Source organism: Pinus tabuliformis, chromosome 3_2, assembly GCF_031772625.1.
Source record: "Pinus tabuliformis cultivar Carrire ecotype Pingquan chromosome 3_2, CPIR1, whole genome shotgun sequence".
NCBI lineage: Eukaryota > Viridiplantae > Streptophyta > Pinopsida > Pinales > Pinaceae > Pinus > Pinus tabuliformis.
This window is the reverse complement of record NC_142302.1, coordinates 846938329-846964858: the sequence shown is the minus strand read 5'-3', so window position 1 is coordinate 846964858 and position 26530 is coordinate 846938329. Positions and strand designations below refer to the sequence as shown.

At 34.6% G+C, this 26530-nt stretch overlaps 1 protein-coding gene across 3 annotated transcripts in view; it reads left to right on the top strand.

The window, feature by feature from the left end:
- The window catches only part of ABCB26 (transporter associated with antigen processing protein 1), a 490423-nt gene that overhangs the window by 212571 nt on the left and 251322 nt on the right, over positions 1 to 26530 (top strand). For all 3 annotated transcript variants that reach the window (XR_016257177.1, XR_016257178.1, XM_089417098.1), the window contains exon 11: positions 11321 to 11394. Coding sequence is in view for 1 of the 3 variants with exons in the window: in XM_089417098.1 (XP_089273224.1) it covers positions 11321 to 11394 (74 nt within the window). In the remaining 2 variants the exon portion in view is untranslated. The remainder of the gene's footprint in view (positions 1 to 11320; positions 11395 to 26530) is intronic.

The following is a 26530-nucleotide window of genomic DNA, read 5'->3' as shown; positions in this document are numbered from 1 at the left end:
TGTTATTACAAATTGTTGGATCTGCTAGATTATATTTGTGGTATATGAGGGTCTATGTCAAATGGGTTTTCCCCCTTGAGATGTAAAATTGTAAAAATCATGATGTAAAGTGTCTTGAGGGTTAGAAAATGTTTTAATCCCCTCATAAGTCCTAGGTCCTAGGTGATTTTTTCCAAAGGCTAGGTTCGAGGATCCAAAAATAAAAAATAAAAAAAATAATAAAAAATATAAATAAAAATAAAAATAATAAAATAAAAAAATAAAAAAATAAAAAATAAAATAAAATAAAAATTAAAAATAAATTAAAAAATAATAAATAAAAATTTTTGAAAAATAAAATAAAATAATAAAATAATAATAAGTCAAAATTTTGAGAAAATAAATGCAAGATTTTAATTTTTTAATATATTAAAATGCATTTAAAATTTTAACGGATGAGATTAAAAGAGATTTTGATCCTTATCGACGGTAGAGATTAGTTTGACATGGATCACTTGAACTAGCCATTGGGAATTTTTCCTTTAAATAGGGTGTCAGGGGTCATTTGAGATCATTCGATCTTAGAGTCTGGTGCTAAAGAAAGCTCCCTTGTAGTCATTTTTTGTGCAATAAAGAAAGACTTTGGGGTTGGAAATCTTGCAGGTGTTACTCTTCTGGAAATGCTGTAATATGTTTTATTTTTCTGCATAATTTTATTTTCAGCCATTGATAATAGCTTAATGTAGATTGATCTAGGCACAGGTATCTTGTCTGATCTCTGGGGTTTGAATGATAGTTTAATTTCTAAAGTATAATGGCAGGTATTTCCATTTGATTTGAATTTCACTGTTGTTTTCTCCCTCTATGCTAATGGTTGATTTACGCTGTGCAGGATATCTTTAGTTTTGAGTTTATCGGGTGTTAGGGGAAGTTCTCAGCTGAACCAACCAACTCCCGGATTGCGTTTTCTGAAAGAGCCCAACTAGTTTTAATCTCGGGCTTATCATTAGAATTTGTATTGCAGATGCATGAAAGGGTTTTCTGAAGCACCTCACATTAAGTTTAAAATTATGAAAATATTTCTGTGGCATAACGAGAAATCTGGCTATTTAGAGCCTTTACTTTGTAATTACTGTAATTATTTAGCTGGTTTTCTTTTGTTAGGGTTTAGGGTTTCTTCCTTGCACATTTTATTTCTGGGTGTTCGGTTTTTGCAGGTTGCAAGTACAAATTTTGAAAAATTTTCAGGGGTTTCAATCAGGGAATCTGAAGTAGGAAGGGTTTAAAATTTCAATCAAGTTTTTGGACTACGGGTCTGCTACCTGCGTTTTCATTTTTCACTGCTGCCTAGGGTTTTCATTTCATAGAAAATTTTCGAAATTAAAAAAAAAAGGGTTGTGGGATTGCTGCTTCACCTCCAAGCAGTTTTCTCCCACTGGCAGCCACTGGTAGCATTTTGTCCCTCTGTGTTTTTCTTCTCAGCTATTCACAACAGTCACCTCCGAAACCCTCATTTCCACTCCCTCACCACGGCTCCTCAAACCCGCTGTCGTATCTCTGAAGTCCTCATCTGCAGTCTTTCTTTGTTGCTGTTGAAGTCCTCATTCCATTCAAAGAGTCCCCATGTAGCTCCCTTGGCTCCCACGCATTCTTCCAAAACTCACGCAGCTTACTCCATTTATTTTCTACGCTGCCCCTTTGCCTTTCGTTTCACCTCACACAACTGCATTCTTCCATCTCTCCCGCAGTCCATACCCTGTTGCCGTCTTGCCCATCTGTCCGTCGTTTCTCTCTCAGCTCTCCATAAAACCTGCAATACTCTCTCTTTGCTGTGTTTTCTTCCTTATGCTGCCACTCAATTTGCTCCAGCGTTCTCCACCTTTCTTCACTGCCATCCTTGCAAAAACTCTGCGTTATCCATCTGCCAAAGCCTCAGCTTCATTCAGCGCATTCCCTTAGTCCCGTGGCTCCCTCGCTGCTGTCCAAAACTAAACCTGCGTCAATCCTTTTCTCCACAGCGTATTACTCATTTACTGCAATCATACCCACGCCCATCCCATCTAAACCTGCTGCCTTCACGCAGTCAGCTCCGCGTCGTTATGTCCCTTGCCCTTGCCTCTGCGCAACAATCTTCCATAGCGCCGTCGGCCATCAACCTGCAAATTACAACAGCAAAAAACAAAAAGAAATTTTTCGATATGTGTATGGTAGCTTAAGTTCTATTCTTTTTTATTTATATATGCGTTGTTTAGTTGTAGGTTAGGCTTTTTCTTAATTTAGATTTTAATTTCTAGAATTAGATTGTTGTTAGTTTTAGATTTTGGTTTTATTTTCATTTTAAATTATGATCTTTATAAAAAAAATAAAAAATCGATTTTCATTTTTTAGATTACCTGTTAGGTTTTAAGTTTAGACATTTTTACGTTTTAATGTGTTGGGTATTGTGAATATGTTTGATTTTGTATATATTTATTTATTTAAATTTTGATTTTATTAACCTAAGGCTTAGTTTAGAACAGATTTTAGTTTTATTCTGATTTTTTTTAATTTTAAAATAAAAAAAATAAAAAAGTTCTTTTAGGATTTAGTTTAGTTTAGTTTCTGCTTAGAATAGTTTTGTTTTATTATTTTTATTTCATTCATAAAAAATAAAAATAAAAAATGAAAAGAAAAAAGGAAAAAAGTTAAAAAGGGTTAGTTTTTAGGATTTATTTAAATTTAATTTTTAAAGTTTGATTTTAAACAATATCAAAAAATCATAAAAATAAAAAATTGAAAAAGGCATAAAGAAAATTTTTAGTTTTCTTTTATTTAGTTTTAGAATTAAATTTTAGATTTAGATTAGTTTAATATTTGATTTTTTTAAAGTTAGTTTTTTTTTTTAGTTTTAGTTTACTTTCTTTTTCATTTAGTTTAGTTTAGTGTCAATAATTTTAGGTTTCATTTACTTTAGTTTTTGCTTAGTTTAGTTTTGTTTTATTTAAAAAAAAATATAAAAATATATAAAAATTAATTTTTTTTGAAAAAGACTAATTGAAAACTCATTTTTGATGTCTTTCGTGGTTCCACTTTTCTATAGTTAAATGCACTTAAATGTTTATTTAAAGATTAACTATTGAAAATTGGTGAATCTTTTCGCGAGCTGGTTAGCATTTAAATTTCGTGGTTTAATGTAATTCATTTTTTATAAATTTAATTGCTGGATCATTATTAAAGCATTGTGAGTTTATTGAATAGCTTGTATCGCTTGATGATAAATGATTGTTTTACAAGGTTCATATTTCTGCAACATATAATAAATAATCATTTAATCATTAACTCCATAAGGCACTGGTACATTAATTTCTAAAATCAATCAGGTGTTAGGTTGCCTTGTTGTGTCTCCCAACCCAACTGGTCCATAGTTGGTCATCCTTTATTCCATAGGATCTACCCCCCTTAGCCTCGGCAGACGGCTTAAACGGAGAGATCGGGGATCAGGGTGACAACCCCTAGTTTGAGCGTTGTCGCGCTGCCCAGACAATCTGTGCGACAACTTTTTTTGGCGCTGTTGCCGGGGAAGGAGCTTTTTTGTCCTTGGTGTTTCAATGACATTCATCTTCATTCTTCTCTCTCATCTGGAATCTGGAATCTTTTCATTTGAGCTGGCAGATTCAACATTCTTTGGCGTCATTTGATCTTTTCATCGCCTTATCTTTGGTCATATCGTTTAATCGTTCCTTCAGCACCTACTCTTCAGTTCATTTCTTGTTTGGGTGGCGACTCCATTTCTTTTCATTTATTTTTCCCAGACAAGAAGCCTCTCTTATATCTGCTTGTTTGTTGCTTTTGATCCTAGAATCAGATTCATTGTTCAAGTGGTGACTCCACTTCTTTCATCTCTTGATTTTCTTGAGCAGAGATCTCTTTCTATCATTCATTTGGTCCCTCGTTATCCATCATGGATTATTCGTTTAAACCATGTCATTTATTGATCATCTCCATGATTTACCGGAAGTGGCCATTTCTAAATTACCTTTGTTCTCGGGTGGTGGTTCAGTCGCTGTTAGAAGGCATTTATGGAGTTTTTATCGTATAACGTTCATGTATTGTAGACTTCCTCAATATAATCATGAAGATGTCAAAATGCGTCTATTTGTCCTTTCTTTAGAGGGTGATTCTTTGAATTGGTTTAATAATTGTCTTGAGGACTCTTTCACTTCTTTAGAAGACATTTTCAATGCTTTTAAAGATAGATATGGTTATCTAGATTGCTCTCCTTGTGTCCTTAAAATTTTGCAATAAAATGAAAGTAATCTTATAAAAGGTCCAGCTGTCGATGAAAGATTTCAAGATATTTCTTCATGTCAGAATGTGCCATCCACCTGTACCATTGCAGATCAAATCCATGATAGTGGAAAAGCAGGGACAAATTATAAAATCAGTGTCGACAATGAAAGGGAAAATCAGAAGCAAGTTATAGAAGAACTAATGCGGCAAATATGGGGATCAATCAAGAAAAAATTGTAACTAATTACACAAATGATATGAGAACTTTATGCACCCACCTAGAAAAACGTGATAAGGAGATCGAAATCATGAAAATTAAACACTCTGATCACGTAACCGACATGCAAAGTCAGCATGCTAAAGAAATTGAGACCATGAAAACTAATCATGACAGGGAAATTAGTTTTATGCAAAGCAAGTTATCAGGCTTAGAGGAAAATATGACGACCATGGAAGCTAATCAGATATGTCTTCAGAATAAGTTATTGACCATGGAAGAAGACCATGCCAGGGAAATCAGTACTATGAAAGTTGAACACTCTAGCCAGATAGATGCCATTACAATACAGGTACATAAATTTCAACAGCGGTCAGAGGATGAAAGAAACCAGGAAACATCGACAGATCAAAAGCCTCCTTATTTGTTGCAACAAGCTCCATCTTATTATGAGGAGGTCATTGGTTCGATTGAAAAGTGGTTAATTGAAGGTGATCCAGATAAAATTAAAAACGATAAAGATCAGATGAAAAATGAAGAAAGACATGTCACACATATCTTACATACTTCATCTAAGGGTTTTGAAGCAGAATGTTCCACGTCATCAGTGATACAACCTTCCATGAAGAAAAAGCGCAAGAAAAAGAAAATGAGAAAAGATTTGATGCATCAGACGGCCGCAAGCAGCTTGATTTTCGGATAGGGAAAAGTCCTACCGTATGCAGAATTGGACATGGCACATCCGATAAGCAACAGACAGATTTCCCTGAATGCAGGCAAATGCTCAGTATACACTATTGAACACATCTGATGCCATGGGGCATCATTTGTATTTCTAACCCTACTCCTTGTTTTTTTTTCAACATTTTCATTTATGTTTTAGGATTAGATTTACTTTTCATGTTACTAGATAGTTAATAAATGAAGATCTTATATCTTTCCTGTGCTTAATGTTATATGATGATTTTTGGATGGACGCTACTTATGTTTTGTTGTGTGTTGCGTGGATGTAGATTCTGGATTCTCACATTCCTATAGTGCAGCAACGTGTCTCCAAGTAGAGCCAGGTGTTGACGACTACGTGTCAACTACCCATAGCAGTACACACCCTTTTTTCGCAAAAGGGATAGCGCTTGATCGACGTGTTCGTGCCATTCGACAGTCATCGTCGACCCGATCATGTTATGTTGTAAATCTAGTCTGCATGTGTAAATTGTAAATAATCTTAGCAGATTTGAGTCATGTATGTAAATTGCATAGGCAAACCTAATTTTCTAGTGATAATCTACGTTTTGGAAGGTTTTTTGTCTCATCGATCCATGATTGGCAGAGTTTTCCTTCAGCCTAACCCCAAAGCCAGAATGGATTTTGTCATTAAAATCCTAGGGGAATCCTAGTGTACTTGGAGTCTATGTAAAAGTAATTTGGAAATAATCCTAATTATTTGGTTAGTTTATTACAAATTGCTTGATCTGCTAGATTATATTTGTGTCGCAGAACTAGGTGGTCTATGTCAAATGGGTTTTCTCCCTTGAGATGTAAAATTGTAAAAGTCATGATGTAAAGTGCCTTGAGGGTTAGAAAATGTTTTAATCCCCCCATAAGTCCTACGTCCTAGGTGATTTTTCCAAAGGCTAAGTTGAGGATCCAAAAAAAAAAAAAACAATAAAAATAATAAAAAATAAAATAAAATAAAATTTAAAAATAAATAAAAAAACAAGAAATAAAAAATTTTGAAAAATAAAATAAAATAATAAAATAATAATAAGTCAAAATTTTGAGAAAATAAATGCAATATTTTAATTTTTTAATATATTAAAATGCATTTAAAATTTCGACGGATGAGATTAAAAGAGATTTTGATCTTCATCGACGGTAGAGATTAGTTTACATAGATCACTCGAACTAGCCGTTGGGAATTTTTCCTTTATAGGGTGTCAGGGGTCATTTGAGATCATTCGATCTTAGAGTCTAGTGCTAAAGAAAGCTCTCTTGTAATCATTTTCTGTGCAATAAAGAAAGACTTTGGGGTTGGAAATCTTGCTAGTGTTACTCTTCTTGAAATCCTGTAAGATGTTTTATTTTTCTGCATAATTTTATTTTCAGCCATTGATAATAGCTTGATGAAGATTGATCTAGGCACAGGTATCTTGTCTGATCTCTAGGGTTTGAATGATAGTTTAATTTCTGAAGTATAATGGCAGGCATCTCAGTTTGATCTGAATTTCACTGTTGTTTTCTCCCTCTATGTTAATGGTTGATTTAAGTTGTGCAGGATATCTTTAGTTTTGAATTTACCGGGTGTTAGGGGAAGTTCTCGGCTGAACCAACCAACTCCCGGATTGCGTTTTCTGAAAGAGCCCAACCTGTTTTAATCCCGGGCTTATCATTAGAAATTGTGTTGCAGATGCATGAAAGGGTTTTCTGAAGCACCTCACATTAAGTTTAAAATTCTGAAAATATTTCTGTGGCATAACGAGAAATCTGGCTATTTAGAGCCTTTAATTTGTAATTACTGTAATTATTTAGCTGGTTTTTTTTGTTAGGGTTTAGGGTTTCTTCCTTGCACATTTTATTTCTGGGTGTTTGGTTTTTGCAGGGTGCAGGTACAGATTTTGAAAAATTTTCAGGGGTTTCAATCAGGCAATCTGAAGTAGGAAGGGTTTAAAATTTCAATCAAGTTTCTGGACTACGGGTCTGCTACCCGCGTTTTCATTTTTCACTGTTGCTTAGGGTTTTTATTTCATAGAAAAATTTTGAAATTAAAAAAAAAAGGATTGTGGGATTGCTGCTTCACCTCCAAGCAGTTTTCTCCCATTGGCAGCGTTTTGTCCCTCTGCGTTTTTCTTCTCAGCTATCTGCAGGAGTCACCTCCGAAACCCTCATTCCCACTCCCTCGCTACGGTTCCTCAAACCCGCTGCCGTATCTTCGAAGTCCTCATCTACAGTCTTTCTTTGCTGTCGTTGAAGTCCTCATTCCATGCAAAGAGTCCCCACACAACTCCCTTGGCTCCCACGCATTCTTCCAAAACTCACGCAGCTTACTCCATTTATTTTCTACACTGCTCCTCTGCCTTTCATTTCACCTCACGCAGCTGCATTCTTCCATCTCTCCCGCAGTCCATACCCTGTTGTCCTCTTGCCCATCTGTCCGTCGTTTCTCTCTCAGCTCTCCATCAAACTTGCAGTACTCTCTCTCTGTTGCATTTTCTTCCTTATGCTGCCACTCAATCTGCTCCAGCGTTCTCCATCTTTCTTTGCTTCCATCCCTGCAAAAACTCTGCGTTATCCATCTGCCAAAGCCTCAGCTTCATTCAGCTCATTCCCTCAGCCCCGTGGCGCCCTCGCTACTGTCCAAAACTAAACTTGCGTCAATCCTTTTCTCCACAGCGTATTACTCATTTACTGCAATCATACCCACGCCCATCCTCCATCTAAACCTGCTGCCTTCACGCAGTCAGCTCAGCGCCGTTATGTCCCTTGCCCTTGCCTCTGCGCAACAATCTTCCATAGCGCAGTCGGCCATCAACCTGCAAATTACAACAGCAAAAAACAAGAAAAAAAAATTTCGATATGCGTATGGTAGTGTAATTTCTGTTCTTTTTTTTTTTTTATGCGTTGTTTAGTTGTAGGTTAGGCTTTTTCTTAATTTAGATTTTAATTTCTAGAATTAGATTGTTGTTAGTTTTAGATTTTAGTTTTATTTTCATTTTAAATTATGATCTTTATAAAAAAAAAAAAAAAATCGATTTTCATTTTTTAGATTCCCTGTTAGGTTTTAAGTTTAGACATTTTTACGTTTTAATGTGTTAGGTATTGTGTATACTTTTGATTTTGTATATATTTATTTATTTAAATTTTGATTTTATTAATCTAAGTCTTAGTTTAGAATAGATTTTAGTTTTATTCTGATTTTTTAATTTTAAAATAAAAAAAAAATAAAAAAGTTCTTTTAGGATTTAGTTTAGTTTAGTTTCTGCTTAGAATAGTTTTGTTTTATTTTTTTTTTATTTCATTCATAAAAAATAAAATTAAAAAATTAAAAAAAAAGAAAAAAGTTAAAAAGGGTTAGTTTTTAGGATTTATTTAGATTTAAATTTAGATTTAATTTTTAAAGTTTGATTTTAAACAATATCAAAAATCATAAAAAATAAAAATTGAAAAAGGCATATAGAAAATTTTTAGTTTTCTTTTATTTAGTTTTAGAATTAAATTTTAGGTTTAGATTAGTTTAATATTTGATTTTTTTTTAAAGTTAGTTTTTTTTTTTTTTTTTTTAGTTTTAGTTTATTTTCTTTTTCATTTAGTTTAGTTTAGTGTTAATAATTTTAGGTTTCATTTACTTTAATTTTTGCTTAGTTTAGTTTTGTTTTATTTAAAAAAAATGTAAAAATATATAAAAATTAGATTTTTTTGAAAAGGACTAATTGAAAACTCATTTTTGGTGTCTTTCGTGGTTCCACTTTTCTATAGTTAAATGCACTTAAATGTTTATTTAAAGATTAGCTATTGAAAAGTGGTGAATCTTTTCGTGAGCTGGTTAGCATTTAAATTTCGTGGTTTAATGTAATTCAATCTTTATAAATTTAATTGCTGAATCATTATTAAAGCATTGTGAGTTTATTGAATAGCTTGTATGGCTTGATGATAAATGATTGTTTTACAAGGTTCATATTTCTGCAACATATAATAAATAATCATTTAATCATTAACTCCATAAGGCACTGGTACATTAATTTCTAAAATCAATCAGGTGCTAGGTTGCCTTGCTGTGTTTCCCAACCAACTGGTCCACAGTTGGTCATCTTTTATTCCATAGGGTCTACCCCCCTTAGCCTCGGGAGACGGCTTAAACGGAGAGATCAGGGATCAGGGTGACAGCCCCCGGTCTGAGCGTTGTCGCGCTGCCTAGACAATCTGTGCGACAACAACGTGTAAATTCAAAACTCAAATCCTTGCAATCATGACTCTAATCATTACTTTAAGCATTATTAACTTTAACTAACTCTAATAATAACTCTAAAAAACAACAATAATCAATTTCTGCTAAATCCTATCCTTTACCTACGTTCTATCACCAAAACTATATTATTACAGGAAAACAAAGTATTAATTATAGGAAATTTAAAATGCTATAGGAAAATTACAAGAATTCTCCAGGAATTCGTATAATTACAGAATCACTATAGAAAAATTACAGGAATTTGTATAATTACAGGGAAAAAAAAGCATGCACATCGTAGATATCTATAACAAAACTGATAAAATACATGACAAAGAGCATTACAACACATATTAGTGGGCCCTCCTAGAATGTGGCGTCAAGGAAAATACTCAGAAATTAAAGAAAATCATGCACCATATCAGAGCAGTCCTCCTTGTATTAATGTAGCTCACAAACTTAGTAGAGAATAATAATCTTGTTCAGAGATAACAACTAAAAATACATGCCTAACTCTGTTTCTTCCTCGCTCATCTATTTTTATACAAAAATTATTAAACTAAAGCTGACTTTACCCAAACATGGGGTCAGTTAAGATGTTCAAGCAAAAATATAATATCTACGAAGGAAAAATAGCGATCTGCTATAGCTCTTCTTGATCTTCCATGACTCATACAAATTTCTAGCTCCAGTTGCTCAAATTCCAACTGATGTGGAAAATTATGATAATTTCCTGAACTAATTGCGGGAATTGCTGAGTAGACTAGCTGTGTTGACCAGTTATTGACTAGAGGGTTGCAATCAGCTATGAAGGAGATAGATAGGTAATTTTTCATTAGATAAATATTTTGAACATATCCTAGGTGTCAGAATCAAATTGCCTGATGTGGAACCCCATAAAGCTTGGACAGATTACAGGAATTTTGCTTTTGCTGGTGTCCTATAATTACAGGAATTCCTGTAGTTGCTGATTCACAAATTAGTAACTTAATAAACATTTCTAATTAATATTTATGAAATAAAAGGAGAATATTGTTTTATGAAAGATGGTTACCTTTATTATAACCATTTTACACCATTATCATCACAGAATTGGGTAAAAAGGAAGAAGTTTAGCTAAAATTGATGATAAAAGGGGTTAAAACAAGGTGATAAAAAATGCCAAAATCTGTACGCAACACACCAATGGGGATCTAAGAGTCACTTTCACAAGATAACACACACCCACATAGCTTTACAAGGCTGGCTATTGGGCACATCCTTTGGGCTTATATGGTGAGGTCAAGTTTTGGAGTACCCTTGCTGAAAGAGGGGTAACACCCCCGTTCCAGATTTTTGGTGGAACATCAGGTTGGGGTCTGCAGGGCATAACATAGAGTTCTTTCAGCTTTGCTGCTAGGTCTGAGGTGTATCTTTTCTACCAACTTTTCCCTGGACTTGCACTGGCCTCATTCTTTTTTCAAAAGATGCCATTCAGGCCCCATTGCTAGTTGCATCTTAGAGTTTATTTTTCATTTTTATTTTGTTAAATCTTCAGAAGGTTTTAGAAATTTAGAATCCAATACAACTATTTCTAGAAAAAGCAGTAGATGTGTCTACTAAAAATTGTGCGATCTTCTTATCTTCTAACCATTGGTTAGTGTTGTGAAATTGAGTATTAGGCTCTACAGATGAAAATTTGCTGAATTTCTTTGTGGAGTTCATATAAGAGGATTAGTTTAAACTTTATATCTTTACTTAGGATGTAGTCTCTTTGCAGACATTATAAAGAATTGCATCTGTATTATATTTATATTTCTAGGAGCATGTTTCCTCTTACAGTGTCTTCAGATTTATGACGGAGAGGGAATATCTTCAGAAAAAAGTTGTTATTCTTGTTCATTTTGAAGTACAAGTGTTTTTTCTCTATGCAGGTTTGAAGTTGCGGCAATTGGAGGGACGCATTGAATTTGTGAATATATCCTTCAACTACCCTTCAAGGCCCATGGTACACATTTTGATCTCTGATGCGCTTGCAATAAATTAATTGAGTTGCTGGGACTTGTTGCAATCTGTTGTAGTTTTATTAGTCTTTTAGGCCATATTTTTGTGGTGCTTCCAAAGTGTTCGCATATTTAGCTACTAAAGATGCAATAATCTATCTTGCCCTTTTATGTTAATCAGTACCTTTATTTTAGATGGTAATATTTAGTTTGAACATACTTCATGATCTGTGTGATTCTGATATCAACTCATTATTAGAGCATTGCACTTAATTCTAAATGAGTCGAGCCTGTAACCATTTTTCCCCACATATAGAACTGTCTTTTCTTTATTGTGATTATTTCAATATGATGGCACTTCTTGGTTTGCGTGAATCTGTCTTGATTTCCTCTAATGAATGCTTTATCTGTGTGTTTATTGGACTATAAAGAAGAAATAACCATAGTGTCATTTCTTTTCTACTGCATAATAATTCTCACCTGGAAGAAGTATCCGTGGAAGCTAGTTGTGACTTGAGATGCGTAATCTTGCTAAAAATATGTGGTGTCATGTTCTTGCTGATTGTTACTTCCCAAATTTGCAATTCAGAGGTTAGAGAGTCCTTTAAGAAAGTGCCACTGTAGGGGCAGTTAGGAAGATTGCCCAAGACCATCTCCACAATATTTTCTCTTTCTTTAGGCTGGTTCTTTTTTGACACAAAGGTGGATACCCTAGGAAATAAATGTTTTTTCAGAATAAGATGGTGGTAGAATCTACAAAGACTAGCGCCTATCCAATTGGTATTTGAATATGATGGAGAAGTCATAATTAAGCTGTCATCGGTGTGCCATAATTAGTCCAAAACAGAGTTCAGAACATGCGAGAGTAAAGTGAGAACCCTTAAACAAAGAGGCATTGTCACAACCATGAAAATACAGCCAACAATATCGTGTAACCAATAGGTAAAGAAGACATCAACAAGCTCTCTGAACAATAGACATTACAGCAACAAAATCCTTCAATAATTGAATTCTACATTGAAGGTTAGGGAAGGTTTAACAGCTTCAACCCTAATCTTTTGTTTTGGCAGAGATTGTTCCAGATGTAAATTAATGGCAATTCTTGCAAAACCTTAATAATCCATGAAAAGAATGAAGAGGTTGAGAAACCTCAACTTGAACCAATGCCCTTTTCCAATTCTCTCAAAGGACATTCAACAAAGTACTGGGGAAGGAAATCCTATTGTCCAACCATGCCCTTGGCAAATGACAATATATCTCCTTTTGTAGCTTTTCCTTCAACAACTTCTCCAATAAAATATTATCTCTTTAGAAGCCTTAAGTCCTCATAAGGAGTGCCCACCTTTGCTACTTGTCAGGTTTCCCTAGCAGTTTCACTTTTGGCTTGTTTTCATTGAAATGTGTAACTAGGTCCGGTCTTCATAATGTCTAATGTAATCATGTTTTTATGTATTCGATGTAAAGAGAGAAATAAAATTATTATTTTTTTGAAGCATCGGTTTCATGCTCAAGGTCATTTTATTTGTAGGTCAAGCGTCCATTGAGTGCTTCTAGGTTTTGTCATTGAGTCAAGAAGTCAATTGAGTCATTGTCATATATGAAAGATCCCATTGGGCACTTTGTATCATGTAAAATAAATTTATTTGAGTCATAAAGGTATTGAAGTCCCTCCAAGACAAGTCGACTTAGAAGAGAAGGATAAGTCAGCCTACAAAGTGACAAGTCGGCCTCATGAAAGGGATGTTCGACCTATATATATAAGAAGACCATTGATCTCATGAATAGAGAGACACATTCAAGCAAGAAGCAGTTCGAACAAGGAAGGCGCCTAGTACCTAGCGAAGAGAAGGAGAATGAAGGAGAAGCAAAAATCAAAGTTTTGGCACTGTTTTAGGGCTGAACCTTTCACATGTGCGAAAAGATTAGGGCATCACTGTGACTGTAACAAGACCGAAATTTTAGAACTGTCAAGAAGCCAAAGTTGGGGAGCTAAAGGATCAAGGAAAGGAGCTGAATTGCTAAGGAAGTAGAAGCACCTCAAGTGAAGGAGAAAGCGATTCAAATTCTGCCCTAAGACATCCCACATGTGTGAAATTGCAGGAGCCATAGGAAGGCCGGAAAGTGTTGTATTGAAGCAGTGACCGAAATCTGAAGGGCCGAAAATTGAAGTTGGGAAGTAAGTTTGACTGGCATTGAATTTGTAAAGAAAAGATCATCAGAAGGAGACTTGACTTGGTCTTGGAGGGGTCTTGTTTTTGAGTCTTAGATCTTGGAATTCATCATCTAAACATTCTATAGAAGAGAAGAATTCTTGTGGGTTTTCCTCTCAAGAGAGGTTTTGGCCCTGGCTAGCAGCCTACATTTTGTGTCCTCTTGTCTCATTGATCTTCACTGTTTGGTAGTTGTTTGATGATAGAAAACACTAATAATCAAGTTAAAGAAGAAGCTAATAACAAAAACATCAAGTTAAGTAAAAGAACATCTGAAAGAAGTACGAGAAATTACCTAATCTAGCTGCCCCTAGATTTCTCAACATGGTATCAGAGTTAAAGTGAAAACATCAAGATGAAGAGGCAACTTGAAGATCATCCAATTGAAGAAGTTCACATAAGGGTCGAGCACAAGGATATCATCAAGTATAGTCAAGGCATCAAGAAGGACCATCCATCACATCACAAGGACAAGGATCACATGATCACAAGAAGAAGACCTCAAAGACCCTACCTCCAATCAAAGAAGGATTCTACACTTGAAGTCTCCACACTCTACATTTCTACATTCAAAGGAAGCAAGAAGAAGCATTGCCATCATCATCAAAGAAATCAAGGTGATCTTCCTCTCATTGAAGAAAGGATCACATTTCAAGCATACTTGAGGAAAGACATCTCTCAGAATCTAGTAGAAGACATCTTCATTAGGTAAGTATTGTTAACATCTTCAAGGAGCATCTTCACTTGACAGGTAAGTATTCTATATTTTATGTCTCAATCTACAAATCAAATGACTTCATTATGCAAGGAGAACAATAAATTGGTTGGGACCTCGAACTACCTTGAATGGAAGAAGAGAAATTATTTAATTTTCATGGAGAATGAAGTTATTGAATATGTAAAGGGCTCCATCACCAAACCATCTCAAGAACAATCTCAAGCACTATCAAAAATACATGAAAGGGGAAATAAGGGCACAAAGGATCCTCATAGAGTCAATTAAGGATTCACTCATCCCTTATATTGCAAAGTTAAAGACAACAAAGGAGGTCTATGACGAATTAGTGGAGTTATTTTTTGTGAGCATTGCAGGAGAAATCATATCTTTGAGAATTGAACTATACAAGATGAAAATCTCAAGGGAAGAAGGAATAGCTTCGTATTTCATAAAGGTATATGAAATTAGAGACCAACTACAAGAACTTTGAGAAGTAATGTTTGATCTAGAGATGACCACCATTGTGATCAATGCACTACCTGATGAATGGGGGAATTTTGTATCAAGTATCTATGGGAAGAAGGAAACCACTCCATTTAGCGATCTGTGGTCATTATGCAAAATTGAAGAATCTAGATTAAAAGTGAAGAACGATGTTGGATCAACTGAACCAACACAAGCATATGTAGCATCGACAAGGAAGAAAGGAAAATTTGGGAAATTTGAGCCTCAAAAGAAGTTTCACAAGAAAATTGATATGTCAAAGATCCAATGCTATGAATGTAATGAATATGGGCATTTCAAAAGAAATTGTCCTAAACTTAAGAAGGACAACAAGAAGAGAAAGGAGAGAAATGAAGCCCATATCACCTAGAAAGTAGAAGAACCTGAAAAGAAGAAATCAAAGAAGGAGGAATTGAAAGATCTTTATTATGACTGAGATAACCTCTTTCACTTAGTTCATTTCAACACATAGAAGTTAGCAGTCGTGATGGAAGGCATCACAAGTGTGATAGGATACATGAGATCATCATAGAGGCATGAAAGGATAACAGTCATCATGATAGAAAGGAAGTAGCTCATGGCATCTTCATTGCAAGCATAAATGGACCACCGACGTAGCTGTCTATATGGTTGGAGGAAGTCATCTAGCAGAATAAAAGATAAAGAGATCATCATACATCATCATCATTAGTAAGAAGCTTTTGCAAAATAAGGATCATCAAGATCCTCCATTGGAATATTCATTAAAAGGTTCACCTCTACTTAGAAGAAGCAAGTGTCTTGATGATAGTCTACATTCCATCTTGTGTGGGATCCGTTGTTTATAAGAATGATGGTATGGTAACGAAGGAATGCATCATGTCAAGTTACTTGACATATTTTCATCTTCAAGTAAGGAAAGGAAGTTGCTGGAAGGAAGTCTAGATGACCACATGAAGGAAGAGGTATGCATATATTTGGTAATAGATACATAGAGTCATATGGTTGCTGATTAAATGGTTAGAATGCTCCATCTTATGAGCATGAAGAAGAAACTCTTCCGTTAGAATATTGCATCAAGGCATGAAAATAATATGCATTGAACTCTTCTACACATTGACAAGATGAAATCAACATAATATGACCTCATGGAGAATATGAGGAGGTTAGCAACTATGGTTCCTAAAATGAAGGAACTATATATAGAAGATCCTAAAGAAGCAATATTAAAGAAGAGTTTGTGAGAAAGATAAGTGTTCAACATCTGATATCAAGAAGGATTAGATCTGACATCTCCATGAAGAAGGCATGAAGACCTTGATATGTTGGAAAAAGAAAAACCTTGGTAGTGTATGTCTTGGAGATGGATTCGTGCATGTGCGGGATGTTGATGTTGCAAGAAGCTAGTGTCATGCCGAAAGGCCATCATAAAGAGGTAATGTTGATTTGATGTTCATTTTTATTTTTGAGAAAACATCTGGTTGGGTTGAAATAAGGCTACCGGAAGAAGGTTGTGGAAAGTCACCTACAACTAGCACTCATGAGATTGGATCGAAGATCCTGGAAGAATGATGACTTGGAAGAGGTAGTTGTATGAACTATGAAGGATACCCAGATGTGGACTAGAAAATCACTCCCCAATGAATAGAAGGATGACATGACTATTTGTTCAACATAATGTTTCGTTGAAGGGAAGTGATGAAGAAGATGGTCAATGCCCCACAAAGAAGAAGAAGGCTCCATGATGAAGACATTGAAGTTCGTGACATGATGCCAGAAGAAGGAGCCCTACAAGCAGCTGATTGTATCTCCAGCGAAGAGAGTTGTTGTTGATAACATGTCCCTTGTTAAGAGGGAGCTTGGGTATATTCCTTTTATAGGAATGAACATCATTCCTGTCTCCATGTTATGAAGAAAGAATGGCGGATTGGGTAAGCATCTGAGTTTGATTCCGATACTCTTTGAGGATGAGGTAAGGCATCCAATAGGTAAGAGTAGTTGAAGAGGAAATTCCATGAGGATGTGCTAATCCAAGATGGGAATGGTCCTAGAAGCACATTCCTTGTGAACATCCAGATGGGGTATGTGCCTTCAAAGACAATGATGATGGTGTCTATAAGTCATTTTCTCCCCAACATTGTGCTCTATTCTGTGGAGAGATAGAGATGTTAGTCAAGGGGCTTGCTATATGACAACATTGGTTGATATGATGAGATGCATTGATATAAGCTGAATAAATAGCTTATGAGATGGCTTACCAATTTGACACTTCTTATGAGAATTCCTCAATGTGAGAATGTCCAAGTACCTTATATGGATTATGAATACCTCCCTAGTTAAGAGGGACTGTTGAAATGTGTAACTAGGTTTCGTCTTCATAATGTCTAATGTAATGATGTTTTTATGTATTTGATGTGTTGTTGCACAGATTGTCACGACAATGCTCAGACCGGGGGCTGTCACCCTGATCCCCGATTTCTCCGTTTAAGCCCGTCTCCCGCGGCTAAGGGGGGTAGACCCTATGAGATGATGAAGACCAACTGTGGACCAGTTGGGTTGGGAGACACGAAGAAACAAGCACTAAATTGATTTTGCTAAGCTAAAAGACCAGTGCCTTATAGAATAAATGATTAAATGATTATTTATCAAACGCTGTAGAGATATGAACTCATTAACAATCGTCTTATCATCAAACAACAGAGATTAACTTTAACCACATGCGAGATAATCAATAAATGCTAATGACTTAATGATACTCCAGCAATTAAAACTTCGAAAGATAAAGTGCTTCAACCACGTAAAAAGCTAACCAGAGATCACATTCATGTAGTTAATATTCAAATGAACATTAAAGCATGTTTAAACATTAATTCCCACATCAAAATTTTAGCCTCAGCAGAAAAGATGAAACCTAAGAAATCCCTGAGCCAAGACTGAATCTAGCAAAATATTTCCAAAAATATTTTTATGTTTTTCAAGTAAAATAAATCTAAAGACTAAAAGAAACTTTAAATAAAAAATCTAAATACTAAAATCTAAACTAAAGGAAAGGAAACTCTTTATGCCTTTTAAAGTTTAAATTTTTTTTTTTTTTTGAATTTTTTATTGTTATATTTTTAAAACAAAATTTAAATTTCAAATCTAGACTAAAACTAAAGTAAACAAAATTTGAAATAATTAAAATCTAACCTAAATTCTAAGCTAAATAAAATCAAAAGTAAAAAACTAAGCACTGAATTTTTTTATTTTTAATTTAATTTAATTTTTTTATTTTTAATTTAATTTAATTTATTTATTTTACTAAATTTAAAACTAATATAAAACTAAATTAAAATCTAAATGAAAATAAAACCTAACAAATCCTAAACAAAATGTTAAACTAAACTAGAGTCTAATAAAAAAAAAAAAACTTTTTATGTTTTATGAAATTTTTTTATTTTTATATATTTTTTTTTATTTGTTCTAAAATGAAACTTAACCAAACTGTGGCAAAAATAAAAATAAAATCTAAATTCTAATCTAACACCTAATAAGAAAATGAAAATTAATTAATTTATATATATATATTTTTTTGAAAAAAAAAAAAAAAGAAACCAAAAAATTAAAAACTGAAACCTTTTATGATTTTTTTTTTTAATGAAACAAAACTTAAAATCTAAGTCTAATCTAAATTAAACTAACAAAAAAAAATTAAACTTAATTTTTTTTTTTTTTAAAGTTAAGCTGAAAAGAACAAATCAAAAATCTTTTTATTTTTTTAAAACATTTATGATTTTTTGATTGGATTTAAAATAATACAAAATGAAATTTAATTCTAATTCTAGAACGGAAACCCTAAGCTAAATTCATGAACCTAAAAATGTATGCATATAACCTAACCAAAAAAAGAAAACGAGAATGAGAAATCGATGAGAAATGTATTTATCTTAATCCTAATCGTAAAAATGACAAACGCCTAGTCAAATGAAAATCGAATGGGTACTGTTGTCGTTTTCTTTTGCAGCTTCGTTGGAAGTTCGACGGCAAAGAGGATTTGGACAAGCTGCAGAACAAGGACGGGGAGAAGACTACAGCAGATGAGAACACAGCAGCGTGATGGTGCGGGTTCGATGAGGGCAAGCGGAGGAATGACGCAGATACAGCAGCGCGCAGGTTTAGGAAGGCTGCAACGTAAGAAAAAAAAATCGAAAGGAAGAAGGAGATGGTGAGTACAGGTGCGTAGGTAGATGCTTGAGGACGCAGTGGAATGCTAACTGCGTGATTTCAGTGTGTTTTGCAGGTATCAGAATGAGGATGCATGCAGCGTAGGCAGGATATCAGCCAGCGTACGAGGGACTGCGGATAAGCGTGGAAGAGATAGCGGAAAGGTAGAAAAAATGAGTAGCCACGCAGTTGAAAAAAATGGCTGCAAGATGACAACTGCGAAGTTCTGAGAAGAGCTGCGAGAGGGGATGCAGGGATTTTGTGTGGATAGGGATGAGAAATCGCTTGGAATGATGAAGCTGTCGTTTGCAGGTGGATAATGGACAGCGGGAGAAATGGCAGCAACGTTGATGAAATGAGACTGCTGCGTGAAATACAAAACCCAAGGCAAAATTAACCTGAAAATAATTCTGGGCAACAAAGAAAATTGCAGCTCGATGAAACCCCCAAAAATTCCAGATTAAATTGTCTCAGATTTATTTATGAAATCCCTGCAGACTTTTCTCCAAATAAAAATTTAAAACCCTGGATTGCAAAAACGTTGCACCTGCAAAGGCTATTTTCTGGGGCCAGATCTGGCTTCACACAAAAAAAAAAATTCTTTTCACACCTGCAACCTGCAATAATAAAGAACATAAAACCCAAAAATAATATATGCAAGAAACGAAACGGAAAACCGTAACTAAATAATTATAATATTCACAAGCTCTAAAACAGCCAGATTTCTCGTTATGCCACATAAATATTTTCAGATTTTTAATTTTAATGTAAAACGCTTCAGAAAACCCTGCATGCATTCATAAAAAATATTTCGAATGATAAGCCCGGGATCAAGAATTGGCTGGGCTCTTTCAGAAAACACAACCCGGGAGTTGGCTAGTTCAACCGAGAACTTCCCCTAACGCCTGGTAATCTAAAAAAAGGGATTTCTTGCACAACTTAAAATCAACCATCAACATGGAAGGAGAAAACAATAGTGAAACCCCGATCAAATGGAGATACTTGCCACTATATTTCAGAATCTAAACTATCATTCAAACCCCAAAGATCAGACAAGATACCTGTGCCTAGATCAATCTTCATTAAGCTATCATTAATGGTTGAAAATAAAATTATGCAGAAAAATAGAACAATCTTACAGCATTTTCAGAAGAGTAACACCAACAAGATTTTTAACCCCAAAGTCTTCTTTATTGCACAAAAATTGACTACAAGAGAGCTTTCTTTAGCACCAGACTCTCAGATCAAATCTGATCTCAAATGACCCCTAGCACCCTATTTAAAACAAAAATTCCCAACAGCTAGTTCGAGTGATCCATGTCAAAATGATCTCGACTGTCGATGAGGATCATGACATCTCTTAATCTCATCCGTCGAATTTTTTTAATGCATTAAAAATTGAAATTCTGCATTTATTTACTCAAAAATATTATTATTTTATTATTTTTATGTTTTTACTTTATTTTATTATTTTTATTTAAATTTTTATTTTTAATTTATTTTATAAATTTTATTATTTATTATTTTTAATTTTTTAATTTTTAATTTTTTAATTTTTAATTTATTTTTTAAATGGATCCTCGAACTTAGCCTTTGGAAAAATCACCTAGGACCTAGGACTTAGGACTTATGAGGGGATTAAAACATTTTCTAACCCTCAAGACACTTTACATCATGACTTTTACAACTTTACATCTCAAGGGGGAGAACCCATTTGACATAGACCCTCATAAACCACCCAGTTCTGCGACACAACTATAATCTAGCAGATTAACACACTAGGATTCTCCTAAGATTCTAATGACAAAATCCATTCCGGCTTTGGGGTTAGGCTGAAGGAAAACTCTGCCGATCATAGATCGGTGAGACAAAAAACCTTCCGAAACGTAGATTATCACTAGAAAATTAGGTCCACCTAGGCAATTTACATACATGACTCAACTCTGCTAAGATTATTTACAATTCAATATGCAGACTGGGTTTACAACATAAATTGATCAAGCTGTCGATGACTGTCGAATGGCACGGACATGTCGATCAAGCGCTATCCCTTTTTTGCGAAGAAAAGGGGGTGTACTGCTGGGAAGTTGACACGTAGTGGTCAACATCTGGCTCCACTTGGGGACACGTTGCTGCACTGTAGGAATGTGAGAATCCAGAATCTGCACCCATGCAACACACAACAAAACATAAGTAGCGTCCATCCAAAAAATCATCATATAACGTTAAGCACAGGAAAAATATAAGCTCTTCATTTATTAACTATCTAGTAACATGAAAGGTGAATCTTAATCCTAAAATAGAAATGCTGAAACAAGGAGTAAGGTTAGAAATACAGGGGATGCCCAATGGCATCAGATATGTTCAATATAGTGTATACTGAGCATTTGCCTGCTTTCAGGCAAATCTGTCGGCTGCTTGTCGGATGTGCCATGTCCAATTCTACATATGGTAGGACTTTTTCCTATCCGAAAATCAAGCTGCTCGCGGCTGTCTGATGCATCAAATCTTCTTCTCATTCTCTTTCTTTTGCACTTTTTCTTCTTGGCAGGTTGCATCATTGATGACATGGAACTTTCTGCTTCAAAGTTATCAGATGAAGTATGTAAGATATGCGTGACATGTCTTTCTTTATCCTGCATCTGATCTTTATCATTTTTAATTCTATCTGGATCACCTTCAATTAACCACCTTTCAATCAAACCAATGACCTCCTCATAGTAAGATGGAGCTTGTTGCAGTGGATGAGAAGGCTTTTGATCTATTGATTTTTCCTGGTTTCCTTCATCTTTCGATTGCTGTTGAAATTTCTGAAACTGTATTTTAATGGCGTCTATCTGACTAGAGTGTTCAACCCTTATAGCACTGATTTCCCTGGCATGGTCTTCTTCCATGGTCATCAAGCAATGCTGCATAGAGTTTATCTCTTTCTTATGATTTGCTTGCATGGTCGTCATATTTTCCTCTAAGCCTGACATCTTGCTTTGCATAAAACTAATTTCTGTGTCATGATTAATCTTCATGGTTTCAATTTCCTTACTATGTTGATTTTGCATGATCTCCATCTCCCTATTACGTTTTTCCAGGTGAGTTCATAAAGTTCTCACATCATTGGCGTAATTAGTTTGATTTATCTCCATATTTCTTACCAGTAGCAATAGATCTTGTATAATTTGCTTATGATCTTCCTTTTCATTGTCAACACTACTATGATCTTGTTAAATTTGGACAACTAGGTCCAAACTCCATGTTCTGATGCTCAGATTAAGAGGCTAATATTTTTGTTGGATTCCTCTTTCTGAGAGGTGTAAAATCCATATAAAAATAGTCTTAATCCGATGAGCAGAACTTATATTTTGAATTTATTATTCTTAATAAATTATATGTGCAAAGGTCAGCCAGTTTTGTAATGTAGGCTCACATGCCCAACAGATGTGTCACACACCCTCATTGATGGATATATATATACAGGAAAAGTTGGAGAGAATTTGATCACAACACAACTCACATCTTCCTCTCTCATCCTAAAAAGTACGAGCTACCTGGAGGACGAATTTCAGCCACACGTGGGAAGGACGAAGAGGATTTTTCTGCTGCTAGGGTTTCGCAGAAGTTTGACCAGCGTTGACTTTGGTCAACGCTTGGTCCAAACAAGCTGAAAACTTGTGGGAGGTTCGATTTTTGAAGGCCATACTACTTGGCACAAAAATCGAGGTCAAAGGGTTGACCGTTTTGCTGCTGCGTTGACTTTTAGCTTGCTGCCCCTGCGTTGACTTTTCAGGACAGCGTTGACTTTTGTAGAACTGACTTGGGTTGACTCATCTACTGGTTGGAGGGTTGTTGTGACACATGCTGGGCTGGCTGACCAAAGGAGACTTTGCTGGTTGAAGCATCCTGTTGACCGCCGAAACAAACACATACATTTTTCTTGTTTCTGATTTGTCTTCTGTAAGATCTGCTTATATGTTCTATCTGCATTTTGCTTATCTACTTGTATGATTGCTGTGAGAAAAGTGAAATTGCTCTTAGCATAGAACATCTACAAAACTTTACATGGTATCAGAGCTGAGGTGAAGACAAACTCTACCTATAGCAATCATCATCGAAGGAAATGGATTCCTCTAAGCTTGAATTCAGGGAGAATGACAAGCTGACTGAAAGTGATGACTTCCATGCCTGGAAGATGTTATTAGATCTCAAATTAGAAGATCATGATCTCCTAGATCATGTGACAGGGAAGATTCAAGAACCTCCATCAAATGCCTCAGCTGCTGTTAAACACAAGTATAAGAAGGGAGAAATCAGAGCAAAACTGCTGATCAGGGAATCCATAAATAAGAGTCTGGTTGCCTACATATCTGAACTAGGCACATCCAAGGAGATGTATGACAAACTGATACTTATGTTCCGAGTAAACAATGTGAACCAAGTGCTATTCCTCAAGAACAAGTTGAAGAATATGAAGAAGGGCCGAGACGAGTCTATTCAAACTTTCTTTATGAAGTTGACCGAAACCAGGAACAATCTGCTAGCTATTGGGGAGACAATCTGATATGAAGAATTGTCTTGGACAACTGGACCTTTTACAAGATTACTTTCATTTTGTTGCACAATTTTAGGGGCACAAGGCGAGCTATCTGGATCACCATATCTATCTTTAAAAGCATCGACAATGTCTTGCAAAGAAATGAAGGAATCTTCAGGACAACTATTAAACCAGTTCAAAGCATCACCCTTTAAAGAATGGACAAATAGACGCATCTTGACATCTTCATGATTATATTGAGGAAGTCTACAATATATGATCATTACACAAGTAAACCTGTTTAAATGCTGTTTAACAGCGACCGAATCACCACATGAGAACTTAAATAATTTAGAAATGGCCTCTTTCGGAAAATCATGGAGATTATCAGTAAAATGACATGGTTTAAATGAATAATCCATGATGAATAATAAGGGATCAAATGGATGATAGAAAGAGATTTTTGCTCAAGAAAATTTAGAGATGAAAGAAGTGGAGTCGCCACTTGAACAATGAATCTAATTTTAGGATCCAAAAAATCAACCAACAAGCAGATATGAGGAAGGCTTCTTGCCTGGGAAAAAATAAAAGAAATGGAATGGAGTCGCCACCGAAATGAATCGAAGAGAAGTTGCTGATATGACGAAAGATAAGGTGATGAAAAGATCAAAACATGCCAAAGAATGTTGGCTGTGTGACAGGCTAATGAATGGCGTAAAAGATGAGATGACGCCGAAAAATGTTGAATCTGCCAACTCAAATGTGAGATGAGAAAGATGAGAGAATGATGAGAAAAGAGAAGATGAATGTCGAATAAACCAAGGACAAAAAAACTCTGTCCCCGGCAACGGTGCCAAAAAATTTGTCGCAGAGATTGTCACGACAACGCTCAGACCGGGGGCTGTCACCCTGATCCCCGATTTCTCTGTTTAAGCCTGTCTCCCGCGGCTAAGGGGGGTAGACCCTATGAGATGACGAAGACCAACTGTGGACCAGTTGGGTTGGGAGACACGAAGAAACAAGCACTAAATTGATTTTGCTAAGCTAAAAGACCAATGCCTTATAGAATAAATGATTAAACGATTATTTATCAAACGCTGCAGAGATATGAACTCATTAACAATCGTCTTACCATCAAACAACAGAGATTAACTTTAACCACATGTGAGATAATCAATAAATGCTAATGACTTAATGATACTCCAGCAATTAAAATTTCGAAAGATAAAGTGCTTCAACCACGTAAAAAGCTAACCAGAGATCACATTCATGTAGTTAATCTTCAAATGAACATTAAAGCATGTTTAAACATTAATTCCCACATCAAAATTTTAGCCTCAGCAAAAAAGATGAAACCTAAGAAATCCCTGAGCCAAGACTGAATCTGGCAAAATATTTCCAAAAATATTTTTATGTTTTTCAAGTAAAATAAATCTAAAGACTAAAAGAAACTTTAAATCAAAAATCTAAATACTAAAATCTAAACTAAAGGAAAGGAAACTCTTTATGCCTTTTAAAGTTAAATTTTTTATTTTTTATTTTTTATTTTTTGAATTTTTTGTTATATTTTTAAAACAAAATTTAAATTTCAAATCTAGACTAAAACTAAAGTAAACAAAATTTGAAATAATTAAAATCTAATCTAAATTCTAAGCTAAATAAAATCAAAAGTAAAAAACTAAGGACTAAAATTTTTTATTTTTAATTTTTAATTTTTAATTTTTTTTTTTACTAAATTTAAAACTAATATAAAACTAAATTAAAATCTAAATGAAATTAAAACCTAACAAATCCTAAACAAAATGTTAAACTAAACTAGAGTCTAATAAAAAAAAAGAACTTTTTATGTTTTATGAAATTTTTTTATTTTTATATTTTATATTTTTATATATATATATTTTTTTATTTGTTCTAAATGAAACTTAACCAAACTGTGACAAAAATAAAAATTAAATCTAAATTCTAATCTAACACCTAATAAGAAAATGAAAATTAATTTATATATATATATATATATATATATATATATATATTTTTTTTTTTTTTTTTTTTTTGAAAATTAAAAAAAAAATGAAACCAAAAAATAAAAAATTGAAACCTTTTATGATTTTTTTTTTTATAATGAAACAAAACTTAAAATCTAAGTCTAATCTAAATTAAACTAACAAAAAAAATTTAAACTTAATTTTTTTTTAAAAGTTAAGCTGAAAAGAACAAATCAAAAATCTTTTTATTTTTTTAAAACATTTATGATTTTTTGATTGGATTTAAAATAATACAAAATGAAATTTAATTCTAATTCTAGAACGAAAACCCTAAGCTAAATTCATGAACCTAAAAATGTATGCATTTAACCTAACTAAAAAAAGAAAACGAGAATGAAAAATCGATGAGAAATGTATTTATCTTAATCCTAATCGTAAAAATGACAAACGCCTAGTCAAATGAAAATCGAATGGGTACTGTTGTCGTTTTCTTTTGCAGGTTCGTTGGAAGTTCGACGACAGAGAGGATTTGGACAAGCTGTAGAACAAGGACGGGGAGAAGACTACAGCGGATGAGAACACAACAGCGTGATGGTGCGGGTTCGATGAGGGCAAGCGGAGGAATGACGCGATACAACAGAGCGCAGGTTTAGGAAGGCTGCAGCGTAAGAAAAAAAAATCGAAAGGAAGAAGGACATGGTGAGTACAGGTGCGTAGGTAGATGCCTGAGGACGCAGTGGAATGCTAACTGCGTGATTTCAGTGTGTTTTGCAGGTATCAGAATGAGGATGCAGGCAGCATAGGCAGGATATCAACCAGCGTACGAGGGACTGCAGATAAGCGTGGAAGAGATAGCGGAAAGGTAGAAAAAATGAGTAGCCACGCAGTTGAAAAAAATGGCTGCGAGATGACAACTGCGAAGTTCTGAGAAGAGCTGCGAGAGGGGATGTAGGGATTTTGTGTGGATAGGGATGAGAAATCGCTTGGAATGATGAAGCTGTCATTTGCAGATGGATA